Here is a 20388-nt window from a genome sequence, read left to right on the forward strand (position 1 = left end):
TGATGTTGTGGATGACATTACACTTGCTTCGTTTGCTTCATCTGCTGAAAACTAGGACAACATTTACCGTTTAATTATTATTATTTTTTCATCAGACTAAACTTTTGTTATCAAACTTGGGGCATTAGCTGAAACAAATAATTACTTGCAGGAAACTATTTAGAAAAAGGACTAAAATGTTTCCAAGCTTCTTTGCTAATTCACAGACCAAGACAGACAGATCATGTTCTCATTTCAAATGTCGTTGATGTTGATGCTATTGATGTTGCATGGATTCGCCAGCTCTTTTGTAAAAAAATTTACTTTTCTTTTTTTCAGATGAGGATAAACATGTTTTAAAAAATATCAGGAAAAGGACAGGTGTGTTCTCACTGAATAATATACTGTACATACTTGTGTTGCCTTTTACTTTGAAAGATTTTGTTCAGCATGATGTTTGTGATGTGTTCAAAGGCCTTTTTTTTTTTGCTAACTGAAGACCCATCAGGAAGTCATTCATTCTGAAAAGTGGTTCAGTGTACACAACTCTTTGAAACTATTATTCATTTTAACTGTTTCTGTAATCCCAAACCCAGAAGACCTGGAGTACAAAGCCAAAAAAAAAAAAAAAAGATGAAACATAAACCAGTATGGATTCAAGAAACCTACTTCTGAGATATTGAGTGTTTGTCTCCTCGAGGGCATGCCTCCATCAAGGTGATTTACCGCTCAGGGCAGGACCAATTGTATGGAACACAGTGGAAGTCCATCTCAGTCGATGGTTTTATTGATGCCATCAAGTCACACGTCGGCCTCTGTGGAGGTGCTACGCTGACTGCCTTGCTCGGGTGGTGGAACACAGACACATGTGGAGTAAAAGCTAAACAGGGAGCGGGCGGAGGCGGGTTGGGGGTTTACTGGCACGCAGGCAGATCACAGTGTTCCTCCACGAAAGCAACATGCAGTCACCTGCATTTAGGGAGATCAATATCCTTGCCACAAGCAGCTAAGAGCGCCTTTGGAGAATAGACTTTATTGATTTGCTGTTGGTGTTAATAGAGAGGGATGTTATTTCTGATATTCTCTTTTCAGGTCAACTCATGGTTCCAAGATGGAGAGTGGCATCCAGTAAGACTAAACCATTTATTGTTGCCTTGTAATTCATTCATTCATTTTCTTGCAGCTTCAGGGCCACAGCGAGCAAACTCGCATGAAAGATTTGGCGATTGTTTTATCCGTTTCTGACACAGCCTGGGCTCGAACCCACAACCTCAGGATTACAAGACCACGGCACTGACCACCAAGCTACCGCAGTCCCACCACCTTGTAGTCCAATACTGTATTAGGAAATTTCTGATCAGTTATGTAATTGTTTAAAACTCTTCTCAGCATCTTTGTTATGATCCTATTGATCAATAGAAATTAGAACGTGTTAATTACTGAAAAGCACAAGTTAAATGCTTAAGAAAACAACACATTTAATGATGCTTATAGTATTACTGTGACACGCATGATGTGTCAGCTTGCTGTCCCAAAAAGTGATGGCCCCATACTGCTGCTCCTAGAAGTATTGACCTGCAGTGTTGGCACTTGGTCTCTGAAGGCACAGAGGGGTCAGGAGGGGCTGTTGCCTCCCTACGCTGAGGTTCATTTACCCTGTAGGTGAGGTATCGATCCCCCAGCAGTTACAGGGCTCCCTGTTGAGTGTTCCTTTACTGTGAATGAATGGTTTTAATCACAAGGCATCCCATGGTATACTGTTTTTTTTTTTTTTTCTGGGAGCATGCCACGCACTTGTCACAGTGATCCACAGTTGACAGTGTTGTATGACCAGAATATTTGTGTCCTGCTGCTAATGGATAATAAATGATCAGTGATCAGACATTTCTGTTAGAGCAATATCCCCAATCAGTTGTTAACGCTAACTGGTTTCCTCGCTAACTATAAATGTACACTTTCTTATAATAAGCTATATAGCACAGTTTCTATGGGATGCTGTTTGTAAAGTTACACAGACAAAATTTAACAGCAATATTTTGGTTTATTTAGCCTTTCATAAGAAAAAAAAATAGTTTTTTTTTTTCCAAAGTCAAATTTTCACCACGTTATTCATACATTTATAAATGTCATAGTTCCAAACTAAATATTTAATTTACAAGCTAAATATTTAGTGTACAAACTAAATACTTAACTTGCAAGTTAAATATTTAGTTAGCAAACTAAATAATTAGCTCCACACTAAATATTTAGTTTACAAGCTAAATGTTTATGTCCAAGCTAAATGTTTAATTTACAAACCAAATATTTAAATTGTAAGTTAAATATTTAGCTAGCAAGCTAGATATTTAGCTTGCAAGCTAAATATTTTGGTCCGAACTAAATATTTAGTTAGCAAATTAAATATTTATTTGGGAAATTAAATGTTTAGTTCAGAAAATAAATATTTAGGTACGAGCTAAATATTTAGTTAGCAAATTAAATATTTATTTTGGAAATTAAATGTTTAGTTAGGAAAATAATTATTTAGGTCCAAGCAAAATATTTTTTTTCATTCAACCTTTATTTAGACATTTAGCTAGCAAATTAGGTATTTAGTTTAGGAATAAAATATTTAGCTTAGAAATTATATGTTTAGTTTGAAAATTAAATATTTAGCTTGGACAATAAATGTTTAGTTTGTAAATTAAACATTTAGCTTGGATATAAACATTTAGTTTGTAAACTAAATATTTGGTGTGGAGCTAAATATTAAGCTAGCTAACTAAATATTTAACTTGCAAGTTAATTATCTAGTTTGCAAACAAAATGTTTAGCTTGTAAATTAAATATTTAGTTAGTGAACTATGACATTTATAAATGTATGAATACTTTGAAAACAAAAACCTTTTTTTCTTATAAAAGGCTAAATAAAACAAAATATTGCTGTTAATTTTTGACTGTGTAACTTTACAAATGGCACCCCATAGTTTACTATCTGATTGGTTAATGGGTTTTTTTTTTTTCAGCTTTGGTCTATAATTGTGAAAGTTGCACTTTTTCTTCTATTTTTCTTGTGGTTAAAAGGTAAGTATTAAAAACAGACACATAAATAAACAGATGTTTGAGCCCCAACAGAATTATTGCAAAATGTGTGAATCATGTATCAATAAATTGTATAACTGTAAAACGGTAATAGAAATATAAAAATAAACCAGATATTAGATGCAAAGCTTGTCGCAAAAGAGTTGTTATAAATCATCTGTTAAAGATGATTATTGTTGTCAAACCATTTATGTTAAATTTATCCATGTGGTGTTGATTTTGTGCTTCTACTTAACCAAATGATAAGAATGTAATAAAAGGAAATAGATGCTTGTAATCAAACTGCAGCACTGGAATAGGTTTTGTTACTTTGGTTTCACCAAACTGACTTTGTTGGTTGTTAAATGTCTTACCTTGAGACAACAATGTTCCAAAATAATTTTCACATCACACAAATGCATCCTTCCACCACAGGACTACAATAAACGTTATCCCTAGATGATGCAAAGATGAAGTCTTCTGCTTAATGGTTTATCTGACCTTAGAATGACACGGACACTCATTAGTTCATACTTATCCCCTTCTTCTTATATTTCTTTTTCTTTCAGATTTTCCACCTTCAAGGGGTCTCCACTCCTCCATGTCACTCTGTCCTCACTCCAACTACCTCCATGTCCTCCGAACTGCATCCATATATCTCCTCTTTGTCTTTTTCCTGGCAGCTACATTTCTAACATCCTTCCACCAATATACCCACTGTCCCTCCTCTGGACATGTCCCATCTCAGTCTGTCCTCTCTAACTTGATCTCCCAGTTGTTCAACCTGCGCTGTACCTCTGATGATCTCATTCCTAATCTGATCCATCCTTGTCACTCCTAAGGAGAACTATTTCATTGACGCAAGCGGTTTCAGAATACACAATTATTTGCATAAAACTTTATGGTTACATGTGATTTCCAAATGTTTCTGCAAGGCAATACAATTTATTTTGTCAGGTTTGAAATTTGTGGCTGAGAAGTTGAGATTTATTGCACATTACTGATACAAATGCTCAGATTAATACAAGCCAACATGCCCAAGATTTAAGAGCGACAAAGTCTAAATGTGTTCCATGTGGGGCAGATATAAAGCGCAGGTAAAGACTTTCCACCTGTAGTTCCCACAGACAAAGAAGAATGAAGGGAGGCTGTTCTGGTGTCTTATCAGCAATGATGATGAGACAGCTGGAGGTCATTTCCCAGTGGCCCAGCTTTGACATTATATCATGTATGATCTGCCTAGTCTCCTATGACAGGGAAGGGTGGGACCTCTGCATTGTTGATCATTCGTTCAAACTCTTCATGGCTGCTTCTGTGTGAAATGTTGTAATTTCACTCATAGACTCGGCTGCCTTTCATCAAGTCCCATCACCAGGACAGTAAATCACCATTGTCTAATGAAAATTTAATAAAAATAATCTTGATTAATGTTGGGTATGATTAAAAAGAGTATCTCCCAATATGTCATTGTGTATTTGTCAAAGTGACGCGTGTTCATCTTTTTCCTTTTTAAGAAGTGAGCTAGCTTAGAAAATTAGTCATTTTTACATTTTATTTTACTCTGAATGATAAATTGTTTTGAGCAGTGATTAACAAATTGCATTATAATTAAGCGTTTTAAAAATAACTTGTTTGAGCATGCAGAATGCTTTCATGACTTATCCTAGACAAATAAATGGTATTGTGAGCAAGCTGAACAAAAATATTTTGAAAATTAAACTGCAACGTACTTTTAGAAATAATTGGTATGTAAATTATTTGACCAATATGTTCATGTTCTTATTAAACATGAGAATCTAGTTGTGTGTATTTCAAACCAAGAAGTTAATTCATATCTTTTCTAAAAAATTAGAATGTGGTATGTATTTTTTTTATGCAAGTACACCCATTAGAGCAGTGTAATACAAATATTTTACTTCCAATGCCACAAGTAGCAGGTTTACCATCAGTGCTCTGAGGGATATAATCTCCTAAATCCAGTAACCATGACAGTGTGGTTTCTCAGTCCAGTAACAGCTACTCAGCAGGTCTAACCTGCTGACATTGACAAGTAAAAATAATTGCAATTTCAAGTTATGGGCTGCACTGGAGTAAGATGGTGGATATTGGCTGAACGTCAGCTCCATGTGACAGAGCTAACACAAGATTTTCTGTTTCCTATCATTTTATTTATCTGCAAGAAGTAATTTAAAATAAACACTGAAAAAAGATGACCAGCTGAAATGAATGTGATCTTTGTTTTTTTTTTTTTATCAGTTTCTATGGAGCAGGTACCCAATACATTTTTTGTGACTATAAAAGCAGCTGATGCTCATACCTGGTATTGCTATGTGTCTAACAAGGTTGAATCAGTTCCTCTGGACAGGTTCTTCTTTGTTGAAACGTTTCATCTTTTATCCAAAAAGACTTCTTCAGTCTGAGGAGCTGCAATAAACTTAATCTTATAAGCAGCACCTTCTCATAGCAGATCAACCAGATTGCAGCTCCTCAGCCTAGATTATTTAAATAAAAGATGAAATGTTTCAACAAAGAAGAATCTGTTCAGAGGATCTGACTCAACCTTTTTTCAGTCATCTACCTGTGTTATTGAGCATGCATCAGGATATATGTGTGGTCCGTCTGAGCCAAAGACAAAACTCCACAGATAAATGTGTTGGGGAACAACATGGCAGTAATTTATAGATATATAACATTATATGTTCTGACTGGTGGGGGTTGGGCAATTTGGGCGTTTATGGTGTAAAAACATGGTAAAAATGAAGTTAACCAATTTTGACTTGATCTATTTTATGGTGCATTTTTGCTGGCACAAGAAAAATTAATGGTTAAAGACTGTTGTAGTGTTACAGCAGTCTTTAACCATCAATATGGTGCAGAGGTTAGAGAAAGTGAGCCTGCTATTGCATCTTACAAGATTGTTTACTTCAATGAACATGATCTTGCGAAAAGTGCATATGGCTGTAACATTAGTTTGAATAAATAAATCCTTACAATAAAACAATAAACAATGTTGAAAATTGAACGGAGAGCAGTTCATATGTCCACATGAATTCAGCTACACAGCGTCCCCTCTGCTCTCTGACTCTGAGACACTCTGTGGTTCTCAGCCTTTCAACACCGCCCCGTCCCTGTCTGCCTCAGAAGGATGCTCCCTGGCCTCCCCATTCTCCTCCCACACTCTTCCTCAGGATTTTGGCCAGGAACGGTGCTGACAGACTGAATGGTGGGCGATGGAAATGTCTTTTCTCCCATTGTCACTGCTTAGGTTCCAGAGCTGGTCTTAGCTGGAGACAGAAGCAGAAAAAATCTGTGCATTGACATATTTTACATCACTGTGATGCATGCCTTTGTTGATATGCTAGACATCTTTACATGAACCAGAATGTATGTTATCTGATGAAAAGTTCTGCTAGTTTGCAGGCTGACCACCACATATCCCACCACAACCCTCCAACCAGGCAAACATCAGTCCTGTAAAACTGTACTGTGCTTTATTTTATCTTCCAGCAAGAACAATATTAGCATTTACCTCCTCAAGTGGTTTAACCAGATGCTCTGTCGACTGAAGCCCGACACTTGCTCCTCTCTGAGCTCAGTCTGAGCCCCTTGACATGATGTCTCAGTTTGCTGTCTTAACCGTTTTCAAAAGGGAGCTTCCAGTCACTAATGAAAGACAAAGTTGCAACAGTTTGACTTCTCAGACAGATGTTTATGACGTCTGCACAAGATGGATCTGATTCCCTGAAAACCCTTTTTGTGCAAGGCTCTCAACCATCTGTGGTGATCCATGTTTCAGTACATCTTAATAAAGTAACCCGCCCCCCTCGTTTTTTTTTTTTTTACTCTCAGGAATGTGCTTGTTCTTGTGCTCTTCTCCTTTGTCATATGGGGCACCCAGACTGTGATTTGTTTGGGTTTAAGATTTAAGGTTGGCTGAGGCCACAATTCATCATTACTCCGAGGAGACTTGTTTTCAACTTCTTTCTACAAAACCAAAAAAAACAAAAAACACATAGGACAAGATAGTAAAGCATTAGCGATGCTCTTGTACTTAAGTGGGTTTTAGTATCATTCTCCTCAAAAGACAAAACAGCAATATTTTTGAGCCTGTGTCTGTGTTTGCTTGTCTATAGTTTTAGCAAAATATCTCAACAAGGCAAGGCAATTTGATTTGTATAGCACATTTCATACCAGGAGGCAACTCAAGGCTACAGAATAAAAACTTAACCTGAGCAAGGCCTATACACACCAAGATACAATGATCAAAAATTTAAACACAATTATGAAAATTAATTATAAGCAGGGGTGGAAGTAATTTAATTACAAATACTCACATTACTGTAATTAAGTAGATTTTTTTACTTGTACTTTTATGAGTATTTCGTTCAAGTGTGTAATTTTACTCATATTTAAGTACAATTTAGACTATGCTACTTTTAAAATCAGAAGTCGCTACTGAGTATGGCAGCAATTTGAATTAATATCCAAACGTTCGTCTGCGGCTTTGTAGCCAATAAGGCTCTCAGATCGCGAAAGCGCCAATTACCTATGACGTAAGCAAAGGACAACTCTGTAGAGTAGAGAGTCATTTATCACTGTAAAAAAAAACACACATCATGCTGCTGATCTATTTCATGTTGCTGTGTTCATTTGTACTCATCTGCTCACACAGACTCATGTTCGTGCTGCTGCTCGGTGTGTTGTTTTTATGTTTCTATGCTATTAGTGCTTAGTGTATTTTTAGTTAATGTTGTTCTTAGTTCATATCTTAGCTCTTATGACCGTTTTTCTTTTACATTTTATTGTTGGATATAGCTGGGACCCTGTGTACACAATTTCGTTCCACCACATGTACCACATGTGGTGCAAATGACAAATAAAGAAACTGACTCTGACTCTCTGACTCTGATTTATGGACCAAAGATTTGAAGAAAAAGCCAAAATGAAGACAGAGAGGACAACACTGTCAACAGAGAAAATGATGCTAAAGGCTGAGGACGAGTGCTCATGGCCGTATAGAGGATGAAAAGGAGACAGAGTCCAGATGCAAACTTTGTTTGATCTCTACGATGATAGCAGTTTACAAGATTTCAGCATCTAATCTCAACAAACATATTGCGGTATACGAGGATTTACTGCTACCTGTGTGATATTGCTGTTTTATTGTTTGTATGTGTGGGTTATTAGTTTGGATAAGTATGCAAAGATAGATATTGTCACTGCCATTGGTTTGCCTGGTACTAAAATAAGACGGAGCTTCTGAGCGTCTGAGAAATGAGCTTTGAATGTACAAGTAGCTATTATATACAGTAAATCAAACTGAATGCCTTCAATTGACAACACAATAAAACATCGACGTTAAAAAGTAATTAATACTCTGAGTAGTTTTTGGGAAGAGTACTTTGTACTTTTTAGTAGTAGTCTTTTGGATGAAAGATGAAACGTATCTACATTTTTTTGCTTTGTTTTGTTTTTTGTTTTTTTTAATGTCCAGAGGACCAGATTGAACTTTTTTAGAATTTTCTACCTGGATTATTGAGCATGCATCAGGATATATGTACTTTTACTTAAGCATTTTTATAACACCAGTACTTTTACTTGTAACTGAGTACAATTTAAGCAGTGTAACAGTACTTGTACTTGTGTACAAATTTTCAGTACTCTTTCCACCTCTGGTTATTAGCAATAGAAAATAAGAATGTCTTTAATTTAAAGATTTAAATACGCTCAGATCAGACTCAAGTCTGAGCTCCTCAGGCAGTTTGCTCCACATGTGAGGGGCGTAACAATTAAAAGCAGCTTCACGTTTGGTTCTGATTTGTGGAACAACTAATGATCCTGTGTTTTCTGATCTGAGACGACCGGATGGTTCATAGTGTATTAGATGGTCCGTTAAGTACTGTGGAGCTAAACCGTTCAGTGATTTATGGACACGAAGTAATACTTTGTAACATATTCTATTAGAACCTGACAACTACTTACCTTTAAATAGATTTTAATGAAACTCTCTAGAACCTATCGTTGATTGATTATTTCCAACTAATTGACTTTTGGAGTCATTCCAATTCAAGATGAAGAAACACAAAAATATCATAGCTTAGTTGATGATATAAATATTGACCTAAAGTAGCTGAGAATCATCCCCAACATCTTCTGAGCATTAACTGAATGAAGGGATCCTTTTGTTAAAACTTTACCATTTAACTATTGGGAGTCAACTCTGTTTGTCTGTTAGCAAAATATCTCATCAACCACTGGATGGATTTTAACGAAACATCTGGACTCATCTATAACTGATTCATGTTTTGAAGTCATCTCACTTCAAAATGGCCACTACAGCTAGTTGACTTTCTTCAACACAAAATTGCTTTAGCTCAGTCCAGTTGACAGATATTGAGATAAAGCTTGATGCTATCATTGCTAAGTCAAATTCACAAGGCATACTTTGAGGGTGACATCTCATGCTATTGCATGAAATTTTGCAAACCAATGTTTTCAAGGTTTGACCAAAATGGTTGACCTTTAATACGTCCTTTCTCAGCATAAAACTCTGACATGATAATACATTCCTTTAAAGACTACTAGCCCTTCAGTCATATATTGTTTCAATAAGCACATTTTTCATGCATACTGTAATTAATCACTTAGTTGATAAAAGCTTTGTTCCTTTACGTTCCATTTATCAACTGTGGGATGCCAAAGATATACACTCATAATCTAAATAAACCAGTGATGTACCGATGTGATGCTTCATTAATTATCGGGGCTTTTGTAGTCATTAGGCGTTCATTTGTTTCCCCTCTGACATATCAGCAGACGCTCCACCGCTGACCATGATAACTGAAGCAGTGGCCAAAGGTTCCAGCTCCTCCCTTTGAAAAGCTGACCCGTTCTTTAAATGTTTAAAGAGCCTGTTGCATCATCGGTTCTCGCCCACACATGTATGTTTGGGTGATTCTCTGCAGTTGGGGATATTTGAGGGGGAGGGTGTTGTGATACATCATGTGTTTAAGCAGTGGAAGGGAGGCCGGGGTTGTACAGGGTTAATGACTGGCCCTCTCTGTGGGCTGCACCGGCCCTCGAAGAGAGGATAAGGACTGGCGGTGGAAGGGGGCATCTGGAGCGCAGGGGTCACATCACTCACATCAAAGCAGGCAGGGAGTCTGGGTCACCATGTTTGGCCGTGGTGGTGGAGAGAGAGTGGAGGGGTGGTTGGGTGCAGGATCACAGGGAGTAACGGAGACAGTGAAATAAGACAACTCAAAAGGAGAAACAATGAGGCTGGAAGGATAATGTGATGAGACGGTGCATGGTTTGTTATTGTCAGGTTTAGTAAAAACATTTGAACTTCACATATGACCTGAATTCAATTGTTCATGTTCACTTTATCTTTCAAAATAGTAAAAGAGAAATCCAAGCAACGGCACGACCAGTCTTCAGAACAAAAGTAGTAATTGGAGTGAAACCGGGCCCTAAACAGAAGCTGCTAAACTTGTCATTATCTATTATTTATTTTTTTTATTTACAGACATGCTTTCTGGAAATAAAAAAAAAAACATCTCCTGTCGTGAATCTTGTTGCTTGATTACATCAGTAGTAGTAGCAGACCACTTTGTGTTTGTGGTTTGACAAACTGCTCAGGTATCACAGCAAGAATGTGCAGTCAGGGGTGGCAGGTGATGTCATTATGACAAGTAAAATACTGACAATGATAAGAGAAAATACATTTGACCACTTGACTGTTCTATAAAAATGTTTTCTGAATTATTTCAACAATTCAATCGTCAAGATCGCGGAATTTCCTCATTGCCTGTTCAATGAGGCGAGGCAGTGTAGTGCTCTGACTCACCTCTAGGGGCACTGTGTCATATAAATATATGAAATAGGTGGTTGGTGCATGCTCATTGCTGTCTCTCTTTATATCACCACGTTTGATTACACATGTGCTGCACATGTTGATGTTCTACACTCTGTCTAATATATTCAATGAATGTGTGTGACATATTTCTTCTTTCTAATCAGTCATAAATGCACAGTGAAAATACACAGGGTGAGGCAGAAAGTACCATGCCTCACCAATAGGGGGAAGTGCTGCCCCATAGGGACAATGAAACGTCGCTGTGTTTTCTTCTGTTACGCAGAGGGACGGGGGTGGAAGATTATATCTTAAAACTAAAGGATTTTTCTGAACTCATTCATATTAAAATAAAGGTAAGATAATACATGTTTTTGTATTTCTTTAAAAATAGAGGAGTATGGCATTGATTAAAGCATAATTAGATGCCTTATTAAAAGATAAAAAAGGCTAAATTGAAATACAAGTTTCTATTTTGGGTTCATATATGTGAGCATTCGATTCCAGACGAGTCAGAGCATCACCTGTCACAAACCTCACCGCACGTCACTGATCACAGCAGGTATTATGAATCACTGTACCACATAATATTTTACTTTTTTCTTTTCCAGCAAACTGACGTGTCAGACTCCTCGTTTTCTTTAATTTTTTGGGTAGTTTCTTAGCACTTTAATGCCTCCACTTAACCGATTGAAAGTACAAAGTATTGTATACTTATCTTTAAAATGTACTTATCAGCAGCAGTTTGAGTATTTATTTATTTATTTTTGTCTTGGCATTGCATTTAATGCACCATACAAACTTATATGGCTTTTAAATCTGTTACAATTTGTCCTAATTTAGAAAAAAAATAAAAAAAATAAAAAACATCCTCAAAACAACCTGACAATCCGAAACATAGCAATACTTGGATCAGGCACATTTCTGGTAGTACCAAACTAAAACATCCTATATAAGTAGAAGTGTTTTGTAGCGAGTCAGAATTTGTGTTTGTCTGTTCGTAATCTGTTTTATTTTTCCTGATGCATGCTCAATAATCCAGGTAGAAAAATCTAAAAAAGTTAAATCTGGTCCTCTGGACATTCAAAAAAAAAAAAAAAAATAATAATAATAATGTCCAGAGGACCAGATTTAACTTTTTTAGATGTTTTATTTTTCCTTATTTTTCCAGACATGACTGTCTAGATTATAAAAACACTGGATGAAGAAGCTCTGCCCTTTCTTCCTACCAACACCAGCCTGTTTTGGTGATCTTGTTTTTAAAATGTTGCAACACTCTGGCATCCATCCTGTGGTATCTCTGATACGGTGACCATAGCACTGAACTAAAACAAACATTTCAATGTGAACGGTTAGATGAGATACTGTATGTCAACATGTCTAAGTAGAAAATGGAGGGATAAGTTCATCACTAGCCTTTTTTTTTTTAAATGTGTTAACAAAAGTGGTACAGTTTTATTACAAGCTAAAATAACAGGTGCAACAAATGAACATAGTGCACAGTTCTGCACCACTACAGTGTTACTCAGTAGAGAAAACGTTTGGGTGCTCAACAGACTCGTCTGCTGTCCACATAGTCCACCCATGGTGAACATTGTAATTTCCAAAACTACAAAAGATTGCTATGTGTTGTCATCTCACACCATAAAGATTGAACTGTTTATTCTGTATAGAATCTGTATGATTTGTATTTCCTTATCAAATCTCTGTGTGCATGAACAATGAATGAATAAATTAATTGCCGCTGGTCTCTTCAATTCCCAAACAGCAGATGGTCGTCAGCAAAAACACTTGAAAAAACCTTGGAGTCAGTAGAAAGCTGTTCTCAAACAAGATGCAAATATCCTTTAAAAGTTAATTATTCAGAAAAAAAGAAAAAAAGAAATTTACTATGACATACACAAATACAGGTGCTGGTCATAAAATTAGAATATCATGAAAAAGTTGATTTATTTCAGTAATTCCATTCAAAAAGTGAAACTTGTATATTATATTCATTCATTACAAACAGACTGATTTATTTCAAATGTTTATTTCTTTTAATGTTGATTATAGTGGCCTTCAGCTCTTCTGAATTCTTGGTCTGGTGTATCGAACTTTTCTCCACAATAGATTTTCTACGGGATTAAAGTCAGGCGAGTTTGCTGGCCAGTTGAAAACAGGGATACCATGGTCCTTAAACCAGGTAATGGTAGCATTGATACTGTGTGCAGTTGCCAAGTCCTGTTGGAAAATGAAATCTGCATCTCCCATAAAGTTGGTCAGCAGCAGGAAGCATGAAGTGCTCTAAAACTTCCTGGTAGATGGCTGCATTGACCTTAGACCTCAGAAAACACAGTGGACCAGCAGATGACATGGCACCCCAAACCATCACTGACTGTGGAAACTTGACACTGCACCTCAAACAACATGGATTCTGTGCCTCTCCTCTCTTCCTCCAGACTCTGGGACCTTGATTTCCAAAGTAAATGCAAAATGTACTTTCATCAGAGAACATAACTTTGGACTACTCAGCAGCAGTCCAGTCCTTTTAGTCTTTAGCCCAGGTGAGACGCTTCTGACTCTGTCACTTGTTCAAGAGTAGATTGACACAAGGAATGCGACAGCTGAAACCCGTCTTGCATACATCTGTGCATGGTGGTTCTTGAAGTACTGACTTCAGCTGCAGTTCATTCTTTGTGAATCTCCTCCACATTTTGGAATGGATTTTGTTTCCCAATCCTCTCCAGTGTGCAGTTATCCCTATTGCTTGTACACTTTTTTTCTACCACATTGTTTCTTTTCCTTCGCCTCTCTATTAATGTGCTTGGACACAGAGCTCTGTGAACAGCCAGCCTCTTTAGCAATGACCTTTTGTGTCTTGCCCTCCTTGTGCAAGGTGTCAATGGTCGTCTTTTGGACAATTGTCAAGTAAGCAGTCTTCCTCATGAGCGTGTAGCCTACAGAACTAGACTGAGACAATTTAAAGGCCTTTACAAGTGTTTTGCGTTAATTAGCTGATTAGAATGTGGCACCAGGTGTCTTCTATATTGAACCTTTGCACAATATTCAAATTTTCTGATATACTGAATTTGGGGTTTTCATTAGTTGTCATTTATAATCGTTAACGTTAAAAGAAATAAACATTTGAACTATATCAGTCTGTGTATAATGAATGAATAAAATTCACTTTTTGAATGGAATTACCGAAATAAATAAACTTTTTCATGATATTCTAATTTTATGACCAGCACCTGTATATGGCATTTTGACCTGTAAAGGGTTAAAACCACCTCATTCACACAAATCAGGAAAATCCAGACTTCAGCAAGATGTTTTAATCTTTCATATTTGTTGCAAGTATTTTGATATGTCACAGATATTTACACATTATGCATACATTATCAGTTGTTGTTTTTTTTTTACACATTTAAAGGCTGTATAGTAAACTACTGTTTTCAGTATCAGTAAAATTAGAAAAATCTATACAATCATAGAAAGGCAGGCTACAAGAAAAGAAAAAAATGAAAGTGTACCACCTATTTTTGATATGTTGAAGCTGATTTACATCATAGAAAAATAAATACTATTGACAACAAATATGTTAACTACAAACACTTAAAATGAGCTTTTGTCCTTTGTCTGTACTTTTGCAGAGTAAAACCAATTGTTGCTTTCCATTGTATATCAAGTAAATATTTGACGTTTCAAATTTACATTGTGTAGTGTCCAACTTTTAATTGCATGTTTGTTTGAAGTGCCTTTTTGATGATTAATGTAAAAATATTTCAGGACTCATGTTCACCAAGTACATGAGACCCATTAAAACACATTATTTCTTAACAAACTTAAGAAGTACTCATTAAATTATGGCAAGATCTTTGATGCTGAAAGTTTCTAGTATTTTTAGATAATCTTTTAAAATCAAATTATGTAACATTATTTACATTGATAAAAAAAGCTATGGTGTTGGTTGTCATATAAAAATAAAAGCCGGTCTAAATGATCCAGAGGTCACTCAACAACCCTCGACTGACAGTTGAAATTACTCTGAGAAAATCTCAAGCGTTAAAAAAGTCATGTCTCGGAATACAAGTGAATAATGATTCCAGTTTTTAGTTTACTTTTATACTTTTATAACTCATGTTTCCAGACAACATGACTAAGTGACACAAAGACAAAAAAGAAGTAAAGATTACAAAACACTGAAGGGAGGATAATGCTTGAAAAAGAAATAAAACTATTTCTATTGAGTTTGATGAAAACAACCCAACGATGTGTGGATTAAATTGAAGTAGGTCCACTTTGTGTAGCTGTCTCTTTGAATTTATTATAACTGAACGTGGTTAGAGCATCACTGAAATGTTCTTTGTAATGTAAAATATAAAATGCACTTAGTTTAGTACAGTTTTGTAGTTTAATAATAATAATAAATTGTCAAGAGTGTGTAAGTTTTAATAGTATCATCGATATTATGTTGTGCCGCTTAAAAATTTCAGATAATAATATTTAAGTGTAAAAAAATCTGTCATATCATGTGAATTTTATAAGAGGACTCTAAGAGCATTTTCTTTGCTGCAGAGCTTATTTTTCGAACTATAAGGCACAATTAAAATCCTTTCATTTTCTCAAAAATTGACAGTGAGCCTTATAATTAGATGCACCTTATGTATTAATTCTGGTTGTGCTTACTGACCTCGAACTGATTTTATGTGGTTAATTTGTGAATGAGTTGAATAAAGTTTGACTTATCTGGCTGTTTTGTTTTGCTTAATGAGCATTATAATCCGGTGTGCCTCATAGCCCCAAAAATACGGGTACCTGAACATTTACAACATGTGAAAGTTCACAACACTATGATAAACTGACCTGCGTGACATATCTCCCTAAAAAATACAGATTAGGGTTTAGGGTTGGTAAAAACTGACAGCACTGATTTCAGATTCTAATGATCAGGGGTTTAAGACACTATTTGGTTTTCTGGATTTAACTTGATTTTGATGAAGCATCCCGCAAACTGAAGAATATTTAGTTGTAGATATGAATGGTTCAGATATAAAATACTAGTATCCATCAATGTGGATGAGGAAAAAATGGTTCACGGATTTATTGTTTTTAAAGACTTTGGATATAGAAAAACGGGTTCCTTTTAAATTCGGCACAGACTGGAGCCTGATAGAAAAAAAAATGTTTTAAGAAGGAATGCACGATATTGGATTTTTTGGCTGATAGCCGATATGCCGATATGTTAAAACTTATTTGGCCGATAACCGATACCAATATTTTTTTTCCCCTTGACCTACTTACAGAGATTACATAACTTTCTATGCTGTGGAATTAAAATACTACATTATTCTGCATGGTCTTTGTCAGTTTGGCCTGCTACCAAATGCAGATGCCAAAAAAGGGGCTGAAAATAATGTAACACTTCTACTTGGATTATGATTAATGTCAAATTTATTCATGGCAGTTACTCTCTCAAACACAATGACAACACTCGGACAGTGCAATTTTGTAAATTTTCACAAATCTAAACTCAATGGTGGTTGCTACACACACACACACACATATATATATATTTATATTGTTTATATATATATATATATATATATATATATATATATATATATATATATAAACAACGCCTTTTATATCGGTGAGTTATTTTGATGGAATGGCCAATGTTTGATATTTAACTTTATCGTTAATATCATCCGATACTGATGCCGATAATATTGTGCATCCCTAGTTTTAAAGGATTTCTTGATCATTAATATTAACAAATGTGGATTAAGCATTTTTGTTTTCTCCAAATAACAAAATGAAGCCACAGTGTCAATCTTGGGGAGTCATCTTGTTGAAATTTTAGAGCCGGAGTCTGAGCAGCAGGAAAGTACCAGCTTGTACTTTCCATACAAAACCCTGCCTACACACGCTCTCAACGCTCTAACAGGCTGTTACATAATCAGTCACAATGCAACTTGACACTTTAAGCCTCAAATTACTTATTGAGACTAAATGTGCTGGTGGAAAAAAAATTGCACATACAGCAAGATAAGAGCTGCAGTTTCAACTTCCAGATTCTGGCCCGGTCTCGAGTTTTAACAGATTTTGATGGTGATTAATGCGGTTTTTGTTTAATTATGAGTCAGGACCGTTATGGCATTTGTCACTTCCAGATAAACCATTTGATGCCAGCGAGGTGGTCTGATAATGAATCTTTTGCAAACATAGAAAACCATGAGTGCTGTGTTTCAGCTGCTGTATGATGTACTGCAGTACAGCTTTGATACATATGATTGGATTGAGACAACCTTAAATGTTTTATTGTTACTCTTTAAAGTGATGATGGCATCACACTTTTCATCTCTGCACACCGGGATCCTAAATATGACTTCACTTTTCAGGAGGGGAGTTTGTCTTTAAATTCTGTTTGAGACAGTTTGATAGAAAGTTTGTTTTTTTCTTTGTGTTGTAATTGCATTAACATGTTGAAAATGATAAAAGTAAAGTCTTTCTGGCAGATTTTAAAGCAGCCACACTCACTGAAACCACAGCAAGAAGTCTCACAACTACTGAAGCACTTTCAACGATTAAACCAGTTGCAAAAATGTTAAAGATGAGAACTCGAGTTCATGCGACAGAAAAGAAACATCCTAAAAATTAATGCACTAATCACAGACATTAAAAACAACCAAAACAAACTTCACAAGAACAATCAGTCTGCAGACGAACGACTGAAGCCGTTCTGATCTTCTGTTGAGGGTCAGCTTTGTCTGCACAGGAGCGGCCATGTTGTGTTGGGTTCATGTTTTGTTTATAAGTGCAGAGGCTGTCTTAACTGGCACAATCCTCTCCTGGTCACCACCACCCACTGCACCCGCTGTTCTCAATGAAATAACACTGGTTTTATTAAGCTTAATGGCAACACATTCTTAAAAATATAAATATAAATTTATCTAAACTCTGCCCTTGGTCCATTGAAGTCTTTTTTTTTTTTTTAAATCTGCATCTGATGAGTGATAAAGTGTTTCTTCTTTTAGCTGTTCTCGCTCCACTCTGGCATGATGCTGACGCTGTGAACAGAGTGGTACTGGTGTGGTGATAGCGTGCGCTGTATGCCGTGCGTATAGAGGTACTCGTTTCCTTGTAAGCCAGCTGTTGGGGACTGGATCCCAGCCCCGGGACTGCACTGCCGGCCCAGAGTCTGGTGGGTCATGGAGCTCTGGTACATAGCCGTATGGTGGCCTTCGCCCAGCTGCTGCGAGGCGTGGCCTCCCACCCCGCCCAGTCTGGACACTAAAGACCCTGAGGTGAAGTGGGCGGAGAAGTGTTGGTAGGGAAGTCTCTCCATCGGCTGCATGGTGGTGACGGAACAACTACCGTAAGGTGAGACGCTGGCCCAGGTGTTGCAGCTGATGTCCTCCAAACTGGGAACAGATTCTGGGCCTTGTGAGGCGCCGGCGTACATACAGGCCTGCCGCTGGCTGGATTCACTGCGGTAAGGCCCGCTGGCAAGACTAAGGCTCTGAGGGTAGCCAACAGGCCGGTAGTAATGGTCCTCCTCACTGGAAGAGCTCTCCAGATAGGCTTTCTTATAGCTGTGCTCACCTGAGTGACAGTCATCCTCCACTGCAAGTAAAGTTACGGACACACAGATCAGACTTATTCAAGTCAAATACCTCACAATAACAGTCATTTATGATTAACTTCATTTGAAACAGTATTGATATTGTTCTATTTGTTGTTTTGTTATTTAGTATCAAAAATAATATAAATTATATGGATTATTTTTAGCATGGATTTGTTTTGTCGGCTACTGAAAGGTGTGTCTGTGTTAACAAAATAACTCGTGAACCACTATATGGATTTTAACACAACATAGTCCAAGATGATCATCACAGCCAAATGACAAACGGTTCTAATTCTGTTAAATCTGCAGACATTGGGTTAATGTTTGGTGTGGTTGTAACAGAAAGTCAGTCACATCTTTCACTCCAAGTGCTTCTTAATGAGCAGGCTGTTTGCTTAAAACTTTACATTCTAAATTTTAGAAAATTGCTGCTTTGTTGTTTATCTATAATAAGTCTATCAAAGCTGCTGAGTGCTCAAACATTAGCATCCATTTAATCATAAGCCCAGAAGAAATTTAACATTAAAAAATAAAAGAGGAATATTTCAAGCTGTTTGATAACACAAACTTAAAAACAAAAGAATCCTCTAGAAAGTTTACTCGTTTGTTGCCAAAACCTCTGGAACTGTAGCTGACCTCAGTAAATTACACTTCATATATGTATTTTTTCTTTGTTTGTTTGTTTTGACATGATAGAAAGGAGGTGTGTTACATTATGATTGTATTTTATTTATTTATTTGTTTGTTTATTTATTTTTATGTATCAAACTTATTAAGTAAAAACTGTATATAATATGTTTCCTATTTTTCTTAACAATTTTAGAACTGGGTAATAATATGAACAAATGCACGCTATGTGTGACTTTTTATTAGTCAAATTTAGGTCAAAATGCTAAAGCAAGGTATAATAAATAAGCTCAGCCTCACTGCTTTAATGAAGAGGGTCAGCAGTGAACACGTGTTTTGCTTTTTTGCTGATCTGAAGCACTCAGGCGTGTGCTAACACAACGCCAAGCATGAAAGTCATCAGCAACGACTTTAGCGAGGCAACTGTTGCTCCTCGTCAACCAGGAAAGGGTGAGAGAGATATTTCCAATCAAATGTTGAGTTTATTCTAAAGTGAGAAGGATCATCCTCTAATTGAAAACAGTCCAGACTGTAGCAAACGTCATGACACACACATTTCATCGTTTAAGGCCTGGAGTTAGTAGAGATGGAGATGTTGAGTGAGATGTCAGGAGAAGAAGAAATTGGGGCGAGGGTGAGCAGACGGAGGAACACAGCAAACATAAGCACAAAAGATGGCGTGGAGGAGCAAATATGCTTTAACTCCGAAAACCTTTAATTTTAGAGCGAAACAGAAGACAAGCTGGAGCTGCTTGAACCTAAAATACTTGTAGTGTTTGCTCTCACCTTTCCTCTTGATGCAGTACTCTTGACTGTGCTCGTGTGGGAGCGGGTAGGACCCCGACTGGGGCAGCAGGTCCTGAGAGGTGCTCGTAACGCCGTTCTCACCCTGGGAGTACTGGGAGCTCAGCGTGCTGGCCGTGGCCAAGCCCTGGATGTCCCCACTGAACGGACTCTGGCTGGAGCCAACTCTCTGTCGCACCGTGCTGCGAGGCACCACTGGGTACTCTTTGGTGCTGCATGCATGAGAACACATACAATAATAATAATAATAATGTCATCACAATGTCAGCACTGTATGTTTCCATACAATGGCGAAATTAGTCTCTGCATTTAACCCATCCACCACCATGTTCAAACCACAACAACAACTTTCAGTTCTTTGCTTTAAAATGTTAGACTTTATCTTCTGAAAGGGGTAGCCAAGAGCAAACACACAGAAAACTGCAGAAGATAAGAAAATTATAAGCTCAAG

The 20388-nt window shown here is 36.8% G+C and overlaps 1 protein-coding gene across 1 annotated transcript; it reads right to left on the reverse strand.

The window, feature by feature from the left end:
- Window positions 1-17732: 17732 nt before the first annotated feature.
- On the reverse strand, window positions 17733-20169 carry tbx5a (T-box transcription factor 5a). Its single transcript, XM_037692013.1, has 2 exons — window positions 19920-20169; window positions 17733-18505 (listed from the first exon to the last, which is right to left on the reverse strand). Exons 1-2 carry the CDS (start codon window positions 20167-20169, stop codon window positions 17913-17915), a joined length of 843 nt encoding a protein of 280 aa, XP_037547941.1. The 3' UTR covers window positions 17733-17912.
- Window positions 20170-20388: the final 219 nt, after the last annotated feature.

Source organism: Nematolebias whitei, chromosome 18, assembly GCF_014905685.2.
Source record: "Nematolebias whitei isolate Nwh7 chromosome 18, NemWhi1, whole genome shotgun sequence".
Taxonomy (NCBI): domain Eukaryota; kingdom Metazoa; phylum Chordata; class Actinopteri; order Cyprinodontiformes; family Rivulidae; genus Nematolebias; species Nematolebias whitei.